General features: G+C 45.9%; 1 protein-coding gene across 7 annotated transcripts in view; it reads right to left on the bottom strand.

The window, feature by feature from the left end:
- Positions 1–19,486, bottom strand: part of Crim1 (cysteine rich transmembrane BMP regulator 1) — a 187,397-nt gene that overhangs the window by 23,870 nt on the left and 144,041 nt on the right. For 6 of the 7 annotated variants that reach the window (XM_052746298.1, XM_052746296.1, XM_052746297.1 and 3 more), the window contains 4 exons: positions 12,169–12,325; positions 10,094–10,215; positions 8,721–8,930; positions 4,125–4,340 (listed from right to left, as the gene is read on the bottom strand). In XM_052746298.1, coding sequence (XP_052602258.1) covers positions 4,125–4,340; positions 8,721–8,930; positions 10,094–10,215; positions 12,169–12,325 — 705 coding nt within the window. The remainder of the gene's footprint in view (positions 1–4,124; positions 4,341–8,720; positions 8,931–10,093; positions 10,216–12,168; positions 12,326–19,486) is intronic. The other variant, XM_052746301.1, reaches the window with a different exon arrangement.

The raw sequence follows: 19,486 nt of genomic DNA, 5'->3' as shown, positions 1-19,486 counted from the left end.
ACCCAAATCCCAAACTTATCTCGGTCACCGAGACACAGAACCAATAACGATCCATACCTGCCTCAAATTTTGTGTCAAGTCAAATAAACCGATACTTGTTTAAAATTTCTAACTAGGCTCTCTCTCACTTGCAAGGCAACGCAGTCCTAACCCTTCAAATACTCAAGAGATGTTTTTCACTGCACCACATTATCTAGACACCTATCTGCAACATTCCTAAGTTTAGACATTCCCATTAGTGACGGAGGGGCTGGCAACCCAGAGCAAACACTAGGACACCACCCAGGGAAACCATTTGCAAGCCTTCTGTGATTGTGCCATGGAAGGTCTCCACATCAGATGGAGAAGAGTGTCGCCAGGAAACATAGCTATCTCTTTAGGGGTTGGCAGCCACAGGAATGAATGAAAATTAAACCCAAGAAGACATCTGAGATATGAAAAAGGGAAATGCAAGTTAGTGGGGTTCGTCCTTTAGAAATGTCACAATCTCTAAGGAGCATAAAAACAGCCATGGCAGTGGGCCAGGCCAAACCTTAATCCAGCCACCTTTTCTCAACGGACACACCGTGGAGAGGTATCTTGTGTGCTTCTGAATTAGCATCATAAATTCTGCTGTTCTCAGCCATGAGACGGAAGTGTGAGGTAGGCATGGAGTTATCACATGCTGCAGAAGCTCTCAATGGGGCATCTTCCTCTCACCGGCTTCACGCATACACCACACCCCGCTCCAGTGAGCACATTCGATCCTTTCTGAAGACCGAGGGGGCTGCATCACCTGGGCCCTCTCTGAGGGCCAGAGGGAAGCCAGAACAAAGCAAACGGTCCAAAAGCTCTCCTAAACTACAGCTACCTCTCCCCCCATCACCCCTGAAAACAAAGTCACAAGGACCAGACATTGCTTCCACCAGTTCTAGCTCACCATGGGACTTTGCGTCATGGATGGTTCCTTAAATTTCATGCATATTTCGTAAAATAAAGATGGAAGAATGGGATTCTGCTCTCAGTGACCTTTCCGAGGTCATCTATGCCTAGAAGTAATTTCTCCTTTAAAAGGGAGGCCGCTGCTAACTTCTGTTTTGGCTGGAAGGAACCCCGACTCAGCTTGATCTGCCGCTCTAGGCTCTGAAGTCCCCAGGAGCCTGTAGGCTGCCTTCTCTTAGCTCTTGCAAGCAATGCCCAACTCTGTGACTAAAATCTGAGGTGAAGAAGATGGGGCAGCTATGACGAGACCGGAAACGAATGCCTTCACATCCAGAGGCTTCTCACTCGATGCCCAGAAAACTCCACAGAAAAGCAAGATGTGCTGGCTGTTGACGGGAGTGAGCGATCGAGCAGGGTGCAGAGCAGGCCACATCCTTCCACTGCACAGGAGGCTCCTAACCAAACCCTGTTCACCAGCGCCACTTGGAAGGATCCTTCCTTTCTTTGCCTATTCCCGGGCCCCAGAGGCTGTCTAACGCCATTTCCAAACATTTAACTTCTTGGGTTCATTTTTAATTTTACCAGTGTTTTTCCTGGGTGGTCGGTCACTCATCCTTTTATTTTTGTGTCTCCCTGTCTCTCCTACCCTACGCTTTTTATTTAGAAAAAGAAAATGAAATAAAAAAAAATAGAAAGGTAGAAAACAAAAAGAAAGAAATGCAATTTATCCTCACCTATTCATTTGTTTTTACTGAGACAGGCTGGCTGGGAATTACCGAGCCTAGGCTGGCCTCAAAGCTGTGGCAATAATCCTTCCTCTTAAGTGCTGGGATTAGAGTTGTGAGTCATCAGGCCTACCTCTCTCCTGTCCGTGCCTCAGGGAAGCACCATACTGGTATCCTGCTCACCTCTGTGGAGGTCTATGCCCCGAGGCAGGCCACAGGTAAAGCCGAATGGGAAGAAGTCCCAGAGACATAACCACCAAATAGACACAGGTCTTGTGGACAAGTCGGCATCATTCTTAGACCATTTTAGCATGTGGTAACCTAAGGCTGGTCTTTTTCTAGATGTCTAATGTAACACTTACCAATGTTACTCTTCAAACTGACTATGGTGTAAAAGACACTGACATCATAAGTTTTAACATAATGGGAGAGAGACAGGTATGGTGGCTCGCATTTACAATTCCAGCATTTGAGACACTGAGGCAGTATGATACTCACTTTAAAAAAAAAAATTCTTATTGCTACAGTCTGGTTACAAATAGAAAGCCCCAAAAGGTCCATTAAAGAGTCAGTAGTTCATTTAAATATTGTCTGGTCTAGCTAGGGTCTCATTCAGATATCCAAAAGTAACCTGTGGAAAAAAATGTATGTATATGTATACGTATATGTATAAGTATATGTGTCTCCCAAGTTTAAGATGAGGGCTAACACTGAGCTTCCACATATGGAAAAAAACATTAGTCACCTTGGCCTAAGTTTATAAACGGGAAGAAAAAGCCAGGTACAAGATGAAGTGCCTGCCACTCAGCCCTGCAGAGGGAAAGGCAGGAAGCCATGGAAACCGACAGGAACCCGAGGGGCCTCTGCAATGCAGACTCTTATTGTGACTCTGGGCCTAACCCTGGCCCGGGCCTTGTCCATCTCCTCTTCCTGGGCTTAGTCTCTGAGTGCAGTCAGGTGTCCTGTCAATGAATCTGGGCGTGCTGTCACAGACACGTGTCTTCCCCTTAACCTCTCCTAGTCACTCAGTCCCTAGCGCCGAGGGCACAGATAGGACTTCTTTCTCTCCTCACATCTTCTTGAGCTACCTGCACTCAATTCCACTCCCCCCACCCCCGGGGTCCTCTCTGTGCACCATTAATTATTTTCTTAATGTAGAACACCACACTGGGGGGTTTCGCTTTTTTTTTTTTTTTTTTGGACTTATGCTCCCCAGGATAGAGGGTTATTTTGTTTTCATTAATCTCCAGATCCCCAGGGCTGAATTCAGGCATTCCAGAAATGCCTGCAAAATAAGTCGCTAAATGGATATAAGCTGACTGTCCCTAAATATTTCCCATCAGGAGGATGCGAGCAGTCATAGATCTTCCTTCATAGACAAACACCGGCAGGGCTTGCATCCACAGAAAGTGGGGATCACGACAAAAACATAGTTGGGCTAGGCCACACATACCCTAACACACGTGGACTACTTATGCTAGACAAGATTCTGTACTAGGTAGGCCTGTCAGATTAACATGGCTGCTGTTTACACCAACACATCTGTCCCAAGACGATACTCTGGCTGAAATTTCGTTACTGAGTATGCTGGACAGAAAGACAGAAGATGATCCTGGACAGCGAATTAGATAATCAGTATATAAAAAAAGGAAGTCATGAAACATGAAGGTTTATGTTCCCTTGAGCAAAAAGTCACTGACTGTATCCACAGAAGGAAAGCAGTTAGCATTTTAGTTTCAAAAACTGGGAAGATTAAAAACCACCAAATAAAACCAGCTGCTTTGGTAATTTTATGTATTGAATTAAATCTGTTTTCTAAAAAGCCATTTATCCTAGTGTTAACAGAATTACTATTTTAGTTATAAAACCAGCAGTGTAGCTCACATTTAATATCTTGACAAGTTTATATTATACCATATTTCTTCCATGACTTTTAAATTTACCTGCTAAGACCTGAGAAATCACAGGAAGAACACAGGAGCGGCCCTCATGCATATGCTGCAGCAATACCCCCTCAACATTCTTGGGTCTTCACTTATTCATCACAGTTTTGGAAAGGCAGGGGCATATTTTCAAATTATTTTTTTTACAACCTCTGTAATCTTGAGGAGTTTTATTTATATTATTTGCCAATAACTAGCTTTCACATCTGTTAGGAACACAAAGGTGTCTTGCGAGGTGACTTTTTCCACAAGCCAAGTCACCTGAGATAACTTGGCATAAAGGGACTGCCTGAACGCCACGTCCATCTCCAGCCTGAAGTGGGAGGCGAAAGGAACAGGGGGAAGAGCTAGTCTCTCAGAGTCAACTCAGGTGCCATGCATAGCGACAGAGGGACTAGGGAAGCAGGCAGCCAGAGGTTCCTGCACAGAGTCCTGGGTTTGGCACAGAGCTCGCCCTGATGTCTAGGTCTACAGACCCATCACGCCAAGCTGCAGCCATCCCATCAAGCCCGGGCCGGGCCACCACGCTGGTTACCTGTACACTGAGGGCAGCAGGAGTCCTGGGTGCGTGAGGGGCTCTGGCAGAGCAGCGGTGGGCACACCTCGGTCTCGCACAGGACCCGGCCGCTGTGGCAGGTGCACTGCGTACACGAGTCGATGTTCCACGTCTCCCCTTCCACGAAGTACTCTCCTCCGGGTGCGTGGCAAATGGTAGGAGTGCTCAGCTCTGGCTTCTGCACCACGAAGTCATCTGAGGGGGGGGGGGATGGCACAGAATCAAAATACGGAGAAATTATTCACTTGCAGCTTCTTCAACTGCCAAAGGGGTGGGGGGTGGGGGTGGGGTGTTTGCTTTGAGGGAGAGAAAAGCTGAAGTACCCGAGGAGTGAGAGAACTCAGCCCTATTCTTAGCCCACGAATAGGAAAGGGAAGAACAAATCCCATGCCTAGAAACAGAAGACAAAGAGCTAATCTCAGGAAGTGAGGTTGGAGTGGCTGAGCCTGGCAATAGTCCTGAGAGAATTCAATAAGAATTCAATTACAGGGAAGTTCACTGGCTGGAGCAACCCCGAGCACGCAGGAGTTGTCTAGAATAGAGATGGCTCATTTACCGAATGCTTGTTATGGCCCAATTATTTCCAGGCGGGGCACTTCTCACTTCTTTCTTTCTTTTCTTCCTGTCAATGACCTTGTGAGGGAGGCACTATTATTCATATTTTACATATTTTGGAAGCTACCAGTTCAGAGCATTAAGCACAGTCAAGGGGCTGGAACCGAAGTCAACCGGTTATTTGGATAACGGATGTGCCTCTAGATTAAACAAAGCTTCCACATGATGGATGTCCCGTCTGCTTTATTATCTTGGGATTCTGAACGCTTTTATGCTTGGAAATATGGCCCACTGTCAAGGAGCCACACCTCACCTCAGCCCGCTGCCAGTACCCTGAGCAGGAATGTATCTAAAGTATCAACAGTCTGAAACCCTTCTTCACCTGAGACTAAACATTTGGTGGACAACGCCATCATCATGCCCGGAGGCTGATAACGGTGATTTCTTTCGCCACAGTGGAGGTGGCTTCGGTCCCTTTGTGAGATGATGATGATGATGATGGTGGAGACATTTTAACGTTGGGATATCGACAGAGGTACTGGGAGTTGCCCTGATGTGGTGCTGGGAAGAAAGAAGGCACTAACCATATTCCCGGAGTCCAAGGACAACAAGGACTTCAAGGAGGTGTTGACAGGGGTGCATCCTGCTGAGAAAGGGACTAGAGATATCACCGCTGGCTCCAGCCTGGAGCTCAGTGGATGCTGAGGGTTGGGGGAACCACCCTGTCTGTGTAGAAATGGTCAGAGCCCAGTGCACCGTGGCTGTTACTTACGAAGCAGTGGTGTGTGTGTGTGTGTGTGTGTGTGTGTGTGTGTGTGTGTGTGTGTGTGTGTGTGTGTGAATCAACAATACTGATGGGATATAGAGGTGTAGGCTGACGTTCAGGGTAGAAAACAGTGTTCAGGATAGGTTTGTCTCATGGGAACCAGGAAAGACTGGGATTCAGACTAAGCAGACACATTTCAGAACACAGACAGCTGGACTAGAATCCCAGAATCTGAGCAGCAGAGAAGGAATTAATGAAAATGAAAGTGGGCCGGGCCGTGGTGGTGCATGTCTTTAGTCCCAGCACTCGGGAGGCAGAGCCAGGTGGATCTCTGTGAGTTCGAGGCCAGCCTGGGCTACAGAATGAGATCCAGGACAGGCTCCAAAGCTACACAGAGAAACCCTGTCTCGGAAAAAAAAAAAAAAGAAAGAAAGAAAAGAAAATGAAAGTGTAGGTGGGATGAGATGCTCAAAGAGTATTTCCAGTGGCTTATCGAGAGAAAAAAATGTTTCCTTGAAAAACTAATATAGGAGAAGATTGATGGCATTCACAGAGGGCTTCTGGAGGACAGACTACTGCCACTCTGAAAGGCTGGTAGATAAGTAGGGTGTGTCATCAGGAGACCTGTCTGCAGCGGTTTGACCTCCTTCATCTCCTTGCCATAGTATGTTTGTGCCTTAAAGCCAAACACAGCAGCTGGAGATGCTGTGGGATGGTCTGTATGGCAAATGTGTTGCTAATTAGTCAATAAATAAAACACTGATTGGCCATTGGCTAGGCAGGAAGTGTAGGCGGGACAAGGAGGAGAATAGGGCTGGGAAGTGGAAGGCTGAGTCAGAGAGACACTGCCAGCCGCCACGATGACAAACAGCATGTGAAGATGCTGGTAAGCCATGAGCCATGTGGCAAGGTATAGATTTATAGAAATGGATTAATTTAAGCTGTAAGAACAGTTAGCAAGAAGCCTGCCACGGCCATACAGTTTGTAAGCAATATAAGTCTCTGTGTTTCCTTGGCTGGGTTTGAGCGGCTGTGGGACTGGTGGGTGACAAAGATTTGTCCTGACTGTGGGCCAGGCAGGAAAACTCTAGCTACATGGAGAGATGGCGAGGAGGAGAAGGTAAAGGATGGGAAGGGGGACGGGGGAAGAACGGAAGAGACGGTGCTGTTTGGTGATCACACTGCTCCTCAGCTCAGTGAGGGAGCTCTGCCTGCATCCTAGGAAAACACTGACTAGCTCTGCACGGGAGAAGGAAGAAACGGTTCTCTAAGGCAGGAAGGAGGCCGTGAGTACGGGAGGCCTTCAGGGTTTCTAGTCAGAAGAGCCCACCGACAGCAAACTACTAAAGAGTCTGACAAACGCATAACTCTACGCATGCATGCGAAGGGATGTTTTCTTGTACATGTAGGTTCAGAAAGCCTGTGTGTGTGTGTGTGTGTGTGTGTGTGTGTGTGTGTGTGTGTGTGTAGGCCAGAGGTCTATGTCTAGCATCTTTCTCAATAGCTCTCCACCCGCTTATTTATTTATTATTTGTATTTATGTTTAATGGTCTTCCACTGAACCTGGAGCTCATCCACTTGGGTAGATTAGCTGGCCTGTAAGTCTCAGGGATCCTTCAGTCTCTGCCCCACCCCCCACCCCCCAGTATTGGAATTACAGTCTGAGCCACCATCCCTGGCTTTTCTTTTCTTTTTTTTTTTTTTGGTTTTTCGAGACAGGGTTTCTCTGTGTAGCTTTGCGCCTTTCCTGGATCTCACGCTGTAGACCAGGCTGGCCTCGAACTCACAGAGATCCGCCTGCCTCTGCCTCCCGAGTGCTGGGATTAAAGGCATGCGCCACCACCGCCCGGCTCTTTTTTTTAATGTAAGTGCTGAAGATCAAACGTGAATGCTCTTGCTTGCATAGCAAGCCCTTCACCCACGGAGCCATCTCCCAGCCCCGACAACATGTCGGTAACCACGCGCTTTAGAACCTGCTCCCTCTCTCAACTAGAGAGAGCTGCTTCCGGTTCCACTCACTGTGGTTCCGTTTTGATCTGTGCCTCTTTATTCCCGCCTGTCTAGCTCAGACTTCTTCGCTGAGCAGTAGCTGACAGAGAGCAGGTTCCCAGCCGACACACACCTCTCTAATGAGGCGTGTCTGGAGGGGACAAGTGTTTTTTCCTCTTCCTCCAAGAGCTGACACAGACACCATGCTATCTCACTGAAAACTGCCTCTGATCTGGCGGGCAGGGTGGTTGCTTGTATTTCACTTGCAAAATACGTGAAGGAACCAGCTGAGAGAGGACACATCTGACTGCACCATGGGAAAACAAGATGTTTAGTCTGCATTTATGTGTCATGTGCAAAGGTACGGGCGTCACCAATTTGGTAACTGCTGAGGCAGGCGGAATCTTAGAGCTGAGAGGGTCTTTATGTGTCAGGAGGCAAGGCAGGGGCAGCCTTGGCCACTGTGAGTTGTCTTCGCTGTTCTGTTTTTCTAGTAACTCACCTTGATTATTATTATTATTATTATTATTATTATTATTATTATTATTAGGACTAGACTGCTTGGAAATTGTCACCATTCCAAATGTCTCCATTTGGCAAGAGTGCCACACGTCCCTTTCTTTAAAAAAGAACAACAGCCACAGATTTCAATAATTCTCCCCTCCCTCCAGTATTACTTGGAAAGTTATAAGCTTTTTCTTTTTTTGGTTTTTCGAGACAGGGTTTCTCTGCGTAGTTTTGGTGCCTGCCCTGGATCTCGCTCTGTAGACCAGGCTGGCCTCGAACTCACAGAGATCCGCCTGGCTTTAATCTTTAATCTGGTGCTGGGATTAAAGGTGTGCGCCACCGCCGCCGCCTGGCCAAGGTGTAAGCTTTTATGAAGTAACACTCTCTCCAATCCCATCCAATTAACTAAAGCTGAGGTCTTCGGCCCTAACAGGCTAGCAGTGAACTGGAAGGTTGGATTTACATATGTAAGTCCACAATCCTCTAGGGGGAAAGAAAGGCTAGTCCAAAGAGCAATATAATCGAGTAAACCATTCAAAAATATGGAGAACCATTTCCACAGCTTGAGGATTTTCCTTGGTCTCGGGCTAATTATTCACAGTATTCGACTCACTCCGGGGCTACTAAGAACAGAAGTCACAGACAGCTGAGACATTGTCCCGAGGACTGACCCCCACACTTTCCCCCAGAGTCGAAGGTGGGTACAGGGCCCCACAGGGCTGGAGGTGGTGTTGCACAAGAGGGCAGCCAGCTTTTACCTGCGCATGATGGGCAGCACTGTCCGGGACGAATGGTGGGTTTGCCACAGGCGGGCACTGGGCAGGTGATCAGGGCACACATTTCCCTTCCATTGTGACAGTAGCACTCCCGGCACCCATCATGCCAGCTTTCCTCATTTTTATGATGATGGCCATCCATGGACAGACATGTGCCTGACAGGACAGGTGGCCCGGCTGAAGGAGGGACCTCTGGACAGACAGAAGGGAGCCTGGTAAAGAAGCAGCTACGGCATAGGAGAAACAGCTTGTAGTGTGCCCTTACGTGGAACAGAGCCCAGCCACCAAAAATGATGCCTAGGGAGGGCAGTCAGTGGTACCGGAAGAAGGCCCGGGAAAAGAATTCAAATCAACAGGCCCCCGATTTGGAAAAAAACAAGAAAAGAAAGGAGCTTGCAAATAGGCTTCTGACTGGGGGAGGATTGCTGCCTTTCAAGCCTTTTTACATATTTTATACAATAAACAAGCATTACTTTTGTAATGGATGTCACTATATATATAGTGAGAGAGAGAGAGAGAGAGAGAGAGAGAGAGAGAGAGAGAGAGAGAGAGAGAGAGAGAGACTGACTGACTGAGACTCATCATTCTAGAAGTTTCATCCAATGGGGGATTCTGGGCCCCTTGCAAGGACTAGATTTTTTTGATTAGTAAGACGACTGAAGTGATTGACTACATTAACTCCTCCACATTTTTGCTTGCTTTTAACTGCCCCCAAATACCATAAAAAGGGTTCAACTTTGAAAAAAAAGCATGCTACCGGCATCTTTTATGGTTTGATTGGCATAGCATCTGATAAGCACAACAAACCAGAACAGGAGTCAGGGCTGGGACTTCAGCTAAAGGCTGAAGATGGGCTCTGGGTGCACATTTAGTGGCTTCGGGAATGTCACTGGAGGAGGAAGACCCTGGCAGTGTGGTCACCTGGATGGAATTTTGCCTATATAACGTTCTGGCCTTCTTACTAGGGAACACCTAAATGAACAGGAATTTAGATACACCCACTCCCAAGGACGCCAAAATGAAGCTCTTTATCAATCCCACTCCAGAAGAAAGCGGTTTCCTCTGTAGAGACTGACAGACACTACAGCTTCAGGCTAACATTTCTAAGACAAGCAAAAGCAAAGCCCTAAGACGTGGCTGACTTGGTCACTGTGCTTACCACACGTGCCCGATTTAAATTCTGTCCTGAGCCCTTTTAATTCTATTATGCTGGAAGACAGAGGGTGTCCTGTGGTGGGAGGGTCCCACAGTCACACCTGTGTCAGAACAGGCGTCAGTCACTTAAACCATTTCATTTACAGGACGCCCTTCTGTTCTCTGTCACCAGGCTGCAAGGGGGCAGGGCTCCCACTTACCTCTGCACTTGCAGATAAGACAGCCGTGACTGTCCTGCTGGAAGCCCAAGGGGCAGATCTTACTGCATAGCAGCTCTGGACATTTCTTACAGCGACAGATGTCACAGCCATGCTTATTCTTCCTGGGTAATTCAAATTTTTGCCAGAGGTCAGAAAAACCAAAAAAGTCTCCAATGATGCCCAAGCACTCAGACCAAGGGTCAACGATACACCATTTACGCAGGATGACGGGACATCGGTACTCCGAACTCCTGGGTGAGGTGTAATTAGTTCTCATAAAGGTTTAGAACTGCCCAAGCATGTAAGTGCTTCTGGGATGTGGCCCACCTCCAGAGACACAAGTGAGGGTGTAATTTAAAGATGGTAACACAATATAAAGGATGGACGTGCAACTCCAGTATACAGAATGGGTGAGGGAGGTATCATTGGTCGTTGTTGAGAGATTAACATTAGGGGCATTTTCTTAGGGCTGTGGGCTTTCCCAAATGGCTGTATCCTTTGAGAAATCCCGTATGCCAGTAAAAAGGTTAACTACCAACATTTACAGAAGATACAGAGAGGGCTGTAAGGACTCCATGACCTGGGAAGGCTTCATACATGCTCACAAAAGCCTTAGGCTGCCAAGGTGGTTCAGGGGGCAAAAAGGAACTTGCCACCAAGCCTGATGAACTGAGGTTGATTCCCAGAGCCCATGGGATAAAAGAAGAAAACGAACCCCTACAAGCTGTCGGCTGTTCTGCAGATGCACACCACAGCAAAAACATTGCACACACACACACATAAGCAAATGTGTATATATTGAAAGTGAATAAAGACCTGAGGTCTTAGAGGCTATTAATTATTAATTAATTGCTTTATTAGGGCTGGAGGGTACTTTATAGCTGTATCAGCAGTTAAGTTACAAAGTGATTATATCTTTGAACTTATTTATTTTTATGTGTGTGTGCATGCACATGTGTGCGTGCGTGTGTGTTGCAACTTCTCACAGCAGCCAGAAAGAGCATTAGATACCTGGAGCTGGATTTACAGGTGGTTGTACGCTGCTAAGCCTACCAGGCGAGCAGTATGTACTCTTGATCACTGAGCCATCTTTCCAGGCCAAATAATATCTTTCCTGGTATCACACACGTGTCTTACAATTAAGAATAGTGATGGTGAATACTTGAACATTTTTTTTTTTTCTGAGACAGGGTCTCATGTAATCCAGGCTGGCTTTGAACTAGATGTAGACTCCACCTCCTGAGTGCTGACATGATAGATTTTTGCCCCCAAGAACTTTTTAGAATAATGTTTCTAACTTAAGTATCCAATTGAAAGGAAGATTATGCTCAAATTCAACCTAGTAATTTTTAAAGGTAAAACAGAAGAAAATGGACAAAGGAGGAAAAATCTGAGACTCTTGTGATGTGAGACATATGGGTATATGTATATATCTACACATGCGCATACACCCCCCCCCCCCACACACCAGCCAAAAGACTAAAACAGAAGAGAGAAAAGGAAAGAATTACAAAACCAGAATCTGAATACTATCTTCTTACTCTTCATTTTTTTGAGGTAGGGTCTCACTATATTGGTTGGCCTGGCACTCACTTTGTAGACCAGGCTGTCCTTGAACTTGCCGAGATCCGCCTCTTGAGTACTGGGATTAAAGGTGTGCACTACCACAACTGGCTGAAAGCAGTTGTTTTTGTTTTATTTTTTATTTTTTTAAGTGCTTATTTCCACCTCAGAATAATCCAGATTTGGGGTTGACTCAATAAAGAATATTTAATAACCTACCCACCGTGTACCTGTACCATCTTCATATAACAAGTCAGAACCTGATGCCTACATTTGGAGACAAGGACTTTCCTCATTTCTGAATCCCCTCATATAAACAGCAGGGTTCCTCTCGAATCACTCGCGCGCGCGCGCGCGCGCGCGCGCACACACACACACACACACACACACACACACACACACACACACACACTAGCCCCCCAACACAGGTATGACCACCTGTGCAAGTTACACTTAATTTCTGAATTGGAAACAACAACAACAACAACAACAAAATACTGACAAATACGTACAGGAATCCAAGCGGACAAAACTTGTCGCATACTGTGGGCTTGCACTTCTTGGGCCGTGGGCGGCATTGACAGACCTCACAGTTGTGGGCGTCGGTGAGGAGACCAAAGGGACAGTCCAAGGTGCAGCCCCGTTTAAGGCCTAAGCATAGCTCCTCCCCTGTGGAGACACACGGATGGCATGTTTCTTCCAAAGACGACAGACCAGAGAGCATCGTGGGAGGCTTTGACGCCTGCCCTGAATTCTCCCATCCCGCACGGAGTTAAACTTCGGCTCTCCCGGAGCACCAGCCACCGTTAACACGTATAGACGGGGGCTATTTCACGGTTCTCACCACATCGCTCTGTGTTTTCGGGAGGTGGGGTGGGGTGGGGGGAGGGGGGTTTATACATGAAACAAGAGCTCAATCCTGCAATGGAATTCTGAAGCCTAATTGAATCTGCTAGGCCTGGGACAGAGAGTGAACTGGTCACCATTAATAAGTAATGACTGGGCCGGGCGGTGGTGGCGCACGCCTTTAATCCCAGCACTCGGGAGGCAGAGCCAGGCGGATCTCTGTGAGTTCGAGGCCAGCCTGGGCTACCAAGTGAGTTCCAGGACAGGCGCAAAGCTACACAGAGAAACCCTGTCTCGAAAAACCAAAAAAAAAAAAAAAAAAAAAAAAAAAAAAAAGTAATGACTGGGTGCAGTTTTTCAAGATTTTGCTTCATTAGTGACCTCGAACCACGAATGACAATTTACGCTCACATACGGTCCAGTCCAGATTCATTTCAGAAGACATTTCATACTGCTCAACATCAGCAGCAACACGTACGTCTGAATGCTCACCATACACTTACTTGTGGGTAGCAGGTGCCATCACAGAACACTACAGACTGTGTGTAGCATTTGGGACTTCTTCCTTTCTTTGAAGAAAGCCTGTTCGCTCCATGATAGGAAGCAAGCAACCAGGGTTCGATTTAGCTATGTTCGCCCACTATGCTGACAAATACCCAGGTACTGAAATGCACTTAGCTGCCTAAAAAAATGTACGTGTCAGAAGGAGTATTCATATTAATGTGTGACTAGTGACAATTTGGAATATTTAAGGCGTCCCTTGTTAGCAGAATCCTGAGGGTTGTTTGTGTTCTGTGAGCCGCTCACGGCACTATTTTAGAAATGAAAGCGAAACAAGAGAAGCAACATGCCGCAAGAAACTACTATTTGAGAAGGTGGCACAAGTTGAACAGAAATCCAAAGAGAATAACACAGTGTCAAGGCAGAGTAAACGTGCCTCAGGCCCAAGAGCAGTTTGGGGCCCATCTAAATTAAATGCAGGATTTGCAAAGAGCATGGGTCATACGGAAGGAAGCTGACATGGTAAAGAATGGCAATACTTGAATGTTTTGTGGACCTGCAAGATGAAGAACATGGAGTATTGTTGTGAGGTTGACAAATGAACTGTTATTTTATTTGGGCATCCCCGATGTGTACATACTGCGTTAACGCACAAGTCACTAACAAAGCCACAACATGTGTATCCTGTTCCGCAGCCAAGTCTTAAAGCCTAAACTGAAACATTAACTATAATTGGTAGGTGGAATGGGTCTGTGTGTTACATAAATACTTCTATGAGAAACTCTTTCGTGAATGTTAACATTCCTTCCATATTGAATTTACCCACTTTTATAAAGGAGAATGTGATTTATGGTATGATTTTTCTACTTCGTCACTGTCTGAAACTTTTCATGACATGTATTCAATGTAACCTCATGGGTCTGTAGTACACTGTGAGGCAACTGAATGCTCATCTGTATCCTTAAAAGAGAGAATCTAAGCGGCTCATTTAAAATTTGTAATCAGAGGACTTGGAGGCAGGTCATTACTTCTCATCTCCCATTACGCCAGGGACAGTAAAAGAAGGACAAGATCCTCAGACCCACGTTTTTTCCCCAACATAGAAAATAAGCTGATCCGGTTTTTCTATTATAACGGTTTTAAAGTCAAGGCATTCAGTGGATTATGTCAGGGAATAGATGGATTCAAAACACCCCTAGATCTTGCCAGAGTCAGCATGCTTGGAGAATAATTTCCTCAAAGCTCTGGAGTGGAGGGACCCTTGTTTTTGTGTTTCTAGTCTGCAAAAAAGAACCCTTCCCATGGCCCCTTGATCTAGCATGCTCTCCATTCACCCGTAACAGCTATGGAAACATTGCCAAGTTTAATGAACTTTTAAAATTGTATGTCTTTAATTTATCTCTGTGCTGTGGGTTGAAAGAAACCCCAAAAGGCCCCATGCATCCGAAGCTCGGTGGTAGGTTGGGTCGGGCCACTTTCAGGTGGTGGGACCTTCCAACTATGAGGCCTCGGGGAGAGATTACAGCACTAAAGACATGTTCTTTCAGTGGCCATGTTAACCCTTTCCTTCCCACTTTCCTCTCTTCCTTGCTGGCCACCATAATGTTCCCACGCTTTCCCATCATAACCGACTGGACTGGTCACAAGCTGAAAGAACAGGACCAACCATCAATAGACCCAAACCTTGGAATCCGTGAGCTAAAACAAATCTTTCTTCTATAGAAGCCAATCTTGTTGGGCGTTTTTGTCACAGCAATGGAAAAAGTGACCAACATGTTAACCCATGCTGGCGTTGAAACAGAAAAGGATCCCACGAAAGCTGCTGTGCTTAACAAAGATACAGGACATTCACGAGAAAGTGGACTGGTGATGTCATTTCGAACCATCTGTCCACTCTGGGTCCATTCACCTGCAGCCTCTAGTCTAGACTAGCTCCATTCTCCTCCACGACAGAAGAAAAAAAGAGAGTTCTAGGGCAGTTCCTCTTTTATAACCACAGTCCAGGGCTTATCGTATTTAGCATGACATGGGGCGGTAGTTAACTGCTGAATGAATGCATTTACTCATGTGCTCTTCCACTTCTCTAGGTATTGCTTCACTGGTAGAGGAATAACAAGTTGATCGAGCTTCCTCTGATAATAAGGAAGAGTTTTAAAAACACCATCATTCCCCAAAAGTCTCGAAAAACAAAACAAAACAAAACAAAAACATATTGCAGTTCTGAAATAAAGAACACAAAAGACTGGATGGTAGTCCTAGATATCTATGCTTACCAATGACAGACTGTCCTTAAAGAAAATGTACTATTAAAGCACACAGACAGATTAGGAGGTGGGACTTATAAGTTTGTTTACAAAGTTTTAGTATACAGCTTATAGCAATTATGGAATACAGGTGGCCTCATGATGTTACTTTTTTTTTAGGCATTATGAAATTTCTGTGATCTAAAAAGCTTTCTAATTGTTGGAAGCAATTACCATTCAAGAGAAAGTGATAAAGAATGGTAAAGCCCAGGTGTGGTACACTGTGGCTGGCCAATGCCGAGTACACAGTAAAGGTCTTTCATTCTGGAAAAGAGGTATCTGCTCCAGCGTCAAGAGATACCCAACCTTGAGGAGCATCATCCAAACTTCACTGCCAGTGAACACAACACAGCCTGCATGTGTGTAAGTAAACACAGAGCGGATGCAGCACCCGGAGCTGTGTGCTGCAACACTTCAAACTTGTGAACAGTGGAGATGTCTACCAACCCGGTATCAATGAACAATGATCTATCTCAAGGCTCCCGAGACTTGTGGATCAAGGAGTTTGAAACTGAGAATGTTGGTCCCAGGTCTGCCCAGCTGGTATGGTGTCAGGCGGGGGAGCACATGGAGGTAAAAGGGGGAACCTCTTACTCAGACACTGACTTCATGATGGACACATATTGGTTCCTTCTTTTTTGCTACTATCAGTTTTATATGTCTGAATCAGTTTCTAGATCAAAGTGTTATCTGTTCCTAAAAATCAAAGGATGTTAAAAGTGGGAAAGAGGTGACCAATAATCCAGTCAAACTCATCTGGTTGAAAGCCACGGACAGGAAGACATTAAAAGATTGATGCCATTCAACTAATACGCAATTTGGGCAGTAAAGCTGAATTATATTCATCTTCCCAACAGCAACTAATATTTTGGTTAAAAAGTTAATGTTATTAATGCTTGTGTCAACAAAGATCATTAGCTGCTTAAAGGGATTTAGTTTTAATCTTGTCACCATCAAACTTTCTTTGACATTTCTTATCATACTCCTCTTTCTTGCAAACACGTCTTAGAGAAACTGAGTCAGGGTGATTTAAATTCTTGGTGAGTCCTACCCTTCTTAGCAGTTCTGCAAGCATGTTATTGTTACAAGTTAAAACATCAAAACAACACTATGTTCAAACAAACAAACAAACAAACAAACACAAACATCCTTTGTCTTGTGTTTCCCAGGCACTTTATTTCTGTGGCCCCGGGAATCGAACCGATGTCTGCTGCATGATGGATAAGTGCTTTATCCACTAAGAAACATCCCGGCCCTTGATTTTTTTTTTCCTAAGACAGTGTTTTGTCACATAACTTAAGTCTGTCCTCAAACAAATGACTCAACCGTCTCTGCCTTTTGAGTGCTAGGATTATAGGTATGTACCACCATGCCTGGCACATGCCACATGCTTGTGAAGGACATGTGTCTTTATGGCTTTTATTTTAAGCCTAAACCAACTGCCTGTGTCAAGTCTAAAGACATTTTTTTTTATCATCTCTGATAGTCTTTTTTTATAAAAATCTTTTACAAAAATGATGTCTTTTTTTTAGTCTTAGCTACAGTAGGCACTCAACAAATGCTAGATGAACGGAAGAGTGAGTGAGTGAGCAACAAATGAGGGAGAGAGGGGAGATACTGGTGTGGACCTCATTTTAAGAATTCCCTTTCTCTGTGTGTATGTATAGACACACTTACACATTCAAGTTTGGAGCCCAGGGCTCACTATCAAGTGTCTTTCTCCACGGGTCTCCACCAGGTTTGTTTTGAGGGAAGGCCTTTTAGTGAACCTGGAGCTCAATGACTGGCCAGCCAGGCTGGTCACGAGCCCTCAGGATCCTCTTGTCTCTGCCTCCCATGGTTGGGATCACAGACATGCACTGTGAGGCCCAGCTTTCCATGTGGGTGTGCGGATCCAGCCTCATGTTCTCAAGCTTGTGTATCAGGGACGCTGCCCACTGAACCATCCTCTTCAGGCCCTTATTTTAAGAAATCCTGATGCCAATAGGAGCTAGGTATAATGTCCAAGAGAAACTTAGGTATAAATGGTAAGGACTGTTGTATATAAAAGGTTTTATAGGATGCAAAAAAAAAGTAGTGTAAAGGAGAATTTTGGTTCAGATGAATACACACTGAGTGGTTAAAATGGGGAAAAGAACATATTGTCCTCTGTGACTATAAGGAACTATGTCAGTAAAACGAAGAAGAGGAGGAGAAGGGGAAGGAGGAGGAGGAGGAGGAGGAGGAGGAGGAGGAGGAGGAGGAGGAGGAGGAGGAGGAGGAGAAGAAGAAGAAGAAGAAGAAGAAGAAGAAGAAGAAGAAGAAGAAGAAGAAGAAGAAGAAGAAGAAGAAGAAGAAGGAGGTAGCGGCACAGTTGCAAAATCGAAAGACTGGTTGTGGATGGGTGTGTCCTGAAAGGACCGGAAGATCTACAGGCAGGTAGGCGAGGACCAGGAGGAGGGGGGTGTTGGGTACTCTCCATGTTAGCAAGCTTGGGCTGAAACGGATGGCATAAACAGCTGGTGTGTGGAGGAAACAGCTACCATTCGCCAGCTAATAAAAGTCGCCTGGCATTCATTCCCTTAGTCCTCAAGATACCCCACGACTTAGGTACTGGTGTCTGCCCTCTACAGATGAGGACCCAGAGGAAAGGCCACAGAAGTAGAGCCCCTCATCCCAATCCCTCCGATGTAGTCTGCTCTGACTCGGAATCACCAGGATGGCTAACAGGAGTGGAGAGGTGGAAGTAAAGGGCACGTGCATGTGATCAGACAAACTGGTAACTTCAGTTTTCAACTCTAGGTTTAGGGGAGCAGTGAGCAGATTGCCAAGACCAACCCCGGGGCCAGGCAACTCAGTGTGATGAGATGGATGTCTGATTGGAGCAGTCAGATCTCCAAGGGGAATCAGACAGCCCTAAATCCAGAGGCACCCCTGATCCAAAGGCTCTTTGCCTCTTCATTTAGCCAATCACTGCAGAGCACAGTTGGAGTACTAAGCATGCCCTGATAGTAGACAGAAGGCCTCCTTACTTCCCTGGGACCCAACGCTTGAGTCTGTCGGAAGGAGTGATGCGCTTTAGAAGGAGTTACTCTTATAAACTACAGCACTGGGCTTAACATGGCGATTTCTCCTTATGTCTCGTGTTGCATTCACCACAGTGCTCTGAACACTTAACACCATACCTGGAACACAGCAGGTGGTAAAAGAAAAAGGGAAGGAAAGACTGGATAATTTCTAAAAGTGAGTAAAATCTGCAAATACTGAATGGAGCATTTTTACGTAAAAAAAAAAAAAAAATCATAGGCACAAAGTACAACCTTCTCCTGTATATATTTCTTCCTAAAGGTGAATGAGATGGAAGTTTATGGCAAGCCGTGTCCACAGTTACACGCCTTTGAAAATTTCAAAATACAGAGAGGAACTGAACGTCAAAGCAGAGCGAATGGGGGGCAGCTTCCTCTGTCTCCAGCTTGAAAGCCTGGCCACAGCCGTCCACTTGCCTCGTTGACAAATGAGGCACACCCCTCCTTCAGGTTTTAATGAAATGATAGGAGCCTGACATGGGTGGAGCTGGGTGGCCAACACTTTATAATCACAAAGCCAGGTGAAGAGGGTGAGTGAGGCAGCGGGCAAGTGTTAATTCTGTATTTTTAGGCTTCATAGACATTCAGGGAAAAAAAAAAAAACTTAGGTATGACCCCATACTGAAAAAGAACCGTAGCTTGAGAGGCACTGGGAGGCCTGCAGTGTAAACACTTCCTGCCACAACTACCAATTATCCTGGTGTTAAGAAGACAAGGTTGGCGATTTCTGTAAACACACGAGGCTGCCAAGGCAATTCCCCAGCAGACTTGGCTTTCCCAAGGAAAGCCTAAGAGGCAGACTGCGCAGATCCAGGGCCGGTCCTCACAGCACACAGAGAGCAGGTGTAGGAAGGCAGGACCACCCCGGGTGGGTGGGAGGCTTACCTGAAGCCCTAAGATTGCAACAACTATGAGCATGTCGGGTTTAGACACCCTTGAAGCAGTAACAGCCCACAGTGCAGATGCCATGGTTCTAGTATGCAGCTGGAGTTCATGGCATTATTCAACTCCTAGACTGTATTTTATCGTTCATCAAAAATACTGGCACAGACGATGGACTGTTACAGTTGAGAGGCACCTTCAACCAAGACAGCTCATACCCCAGGAAGTATACA

This window comes from Peromyscus californicus, unplaced genomic scaffold, assembly GCF_007827085.1.
Source record: "Peromyscus californicus insignis strain IS unplaced genomic scaffold, ASM782708v3 Scaffold_1__1_contigs__length_55948999, whole genome shotgun sequence".
NCBI lineage: Eukaryota > Metazoa > Chordata > Mammalia > Rodentia > Cricetidae > Peromyscus > Peromyscus californicus.
Note: the sequence above shows the minus strand (reverse complement) of the source record. Positions and strands in the feature narration are given on the sequence as shown.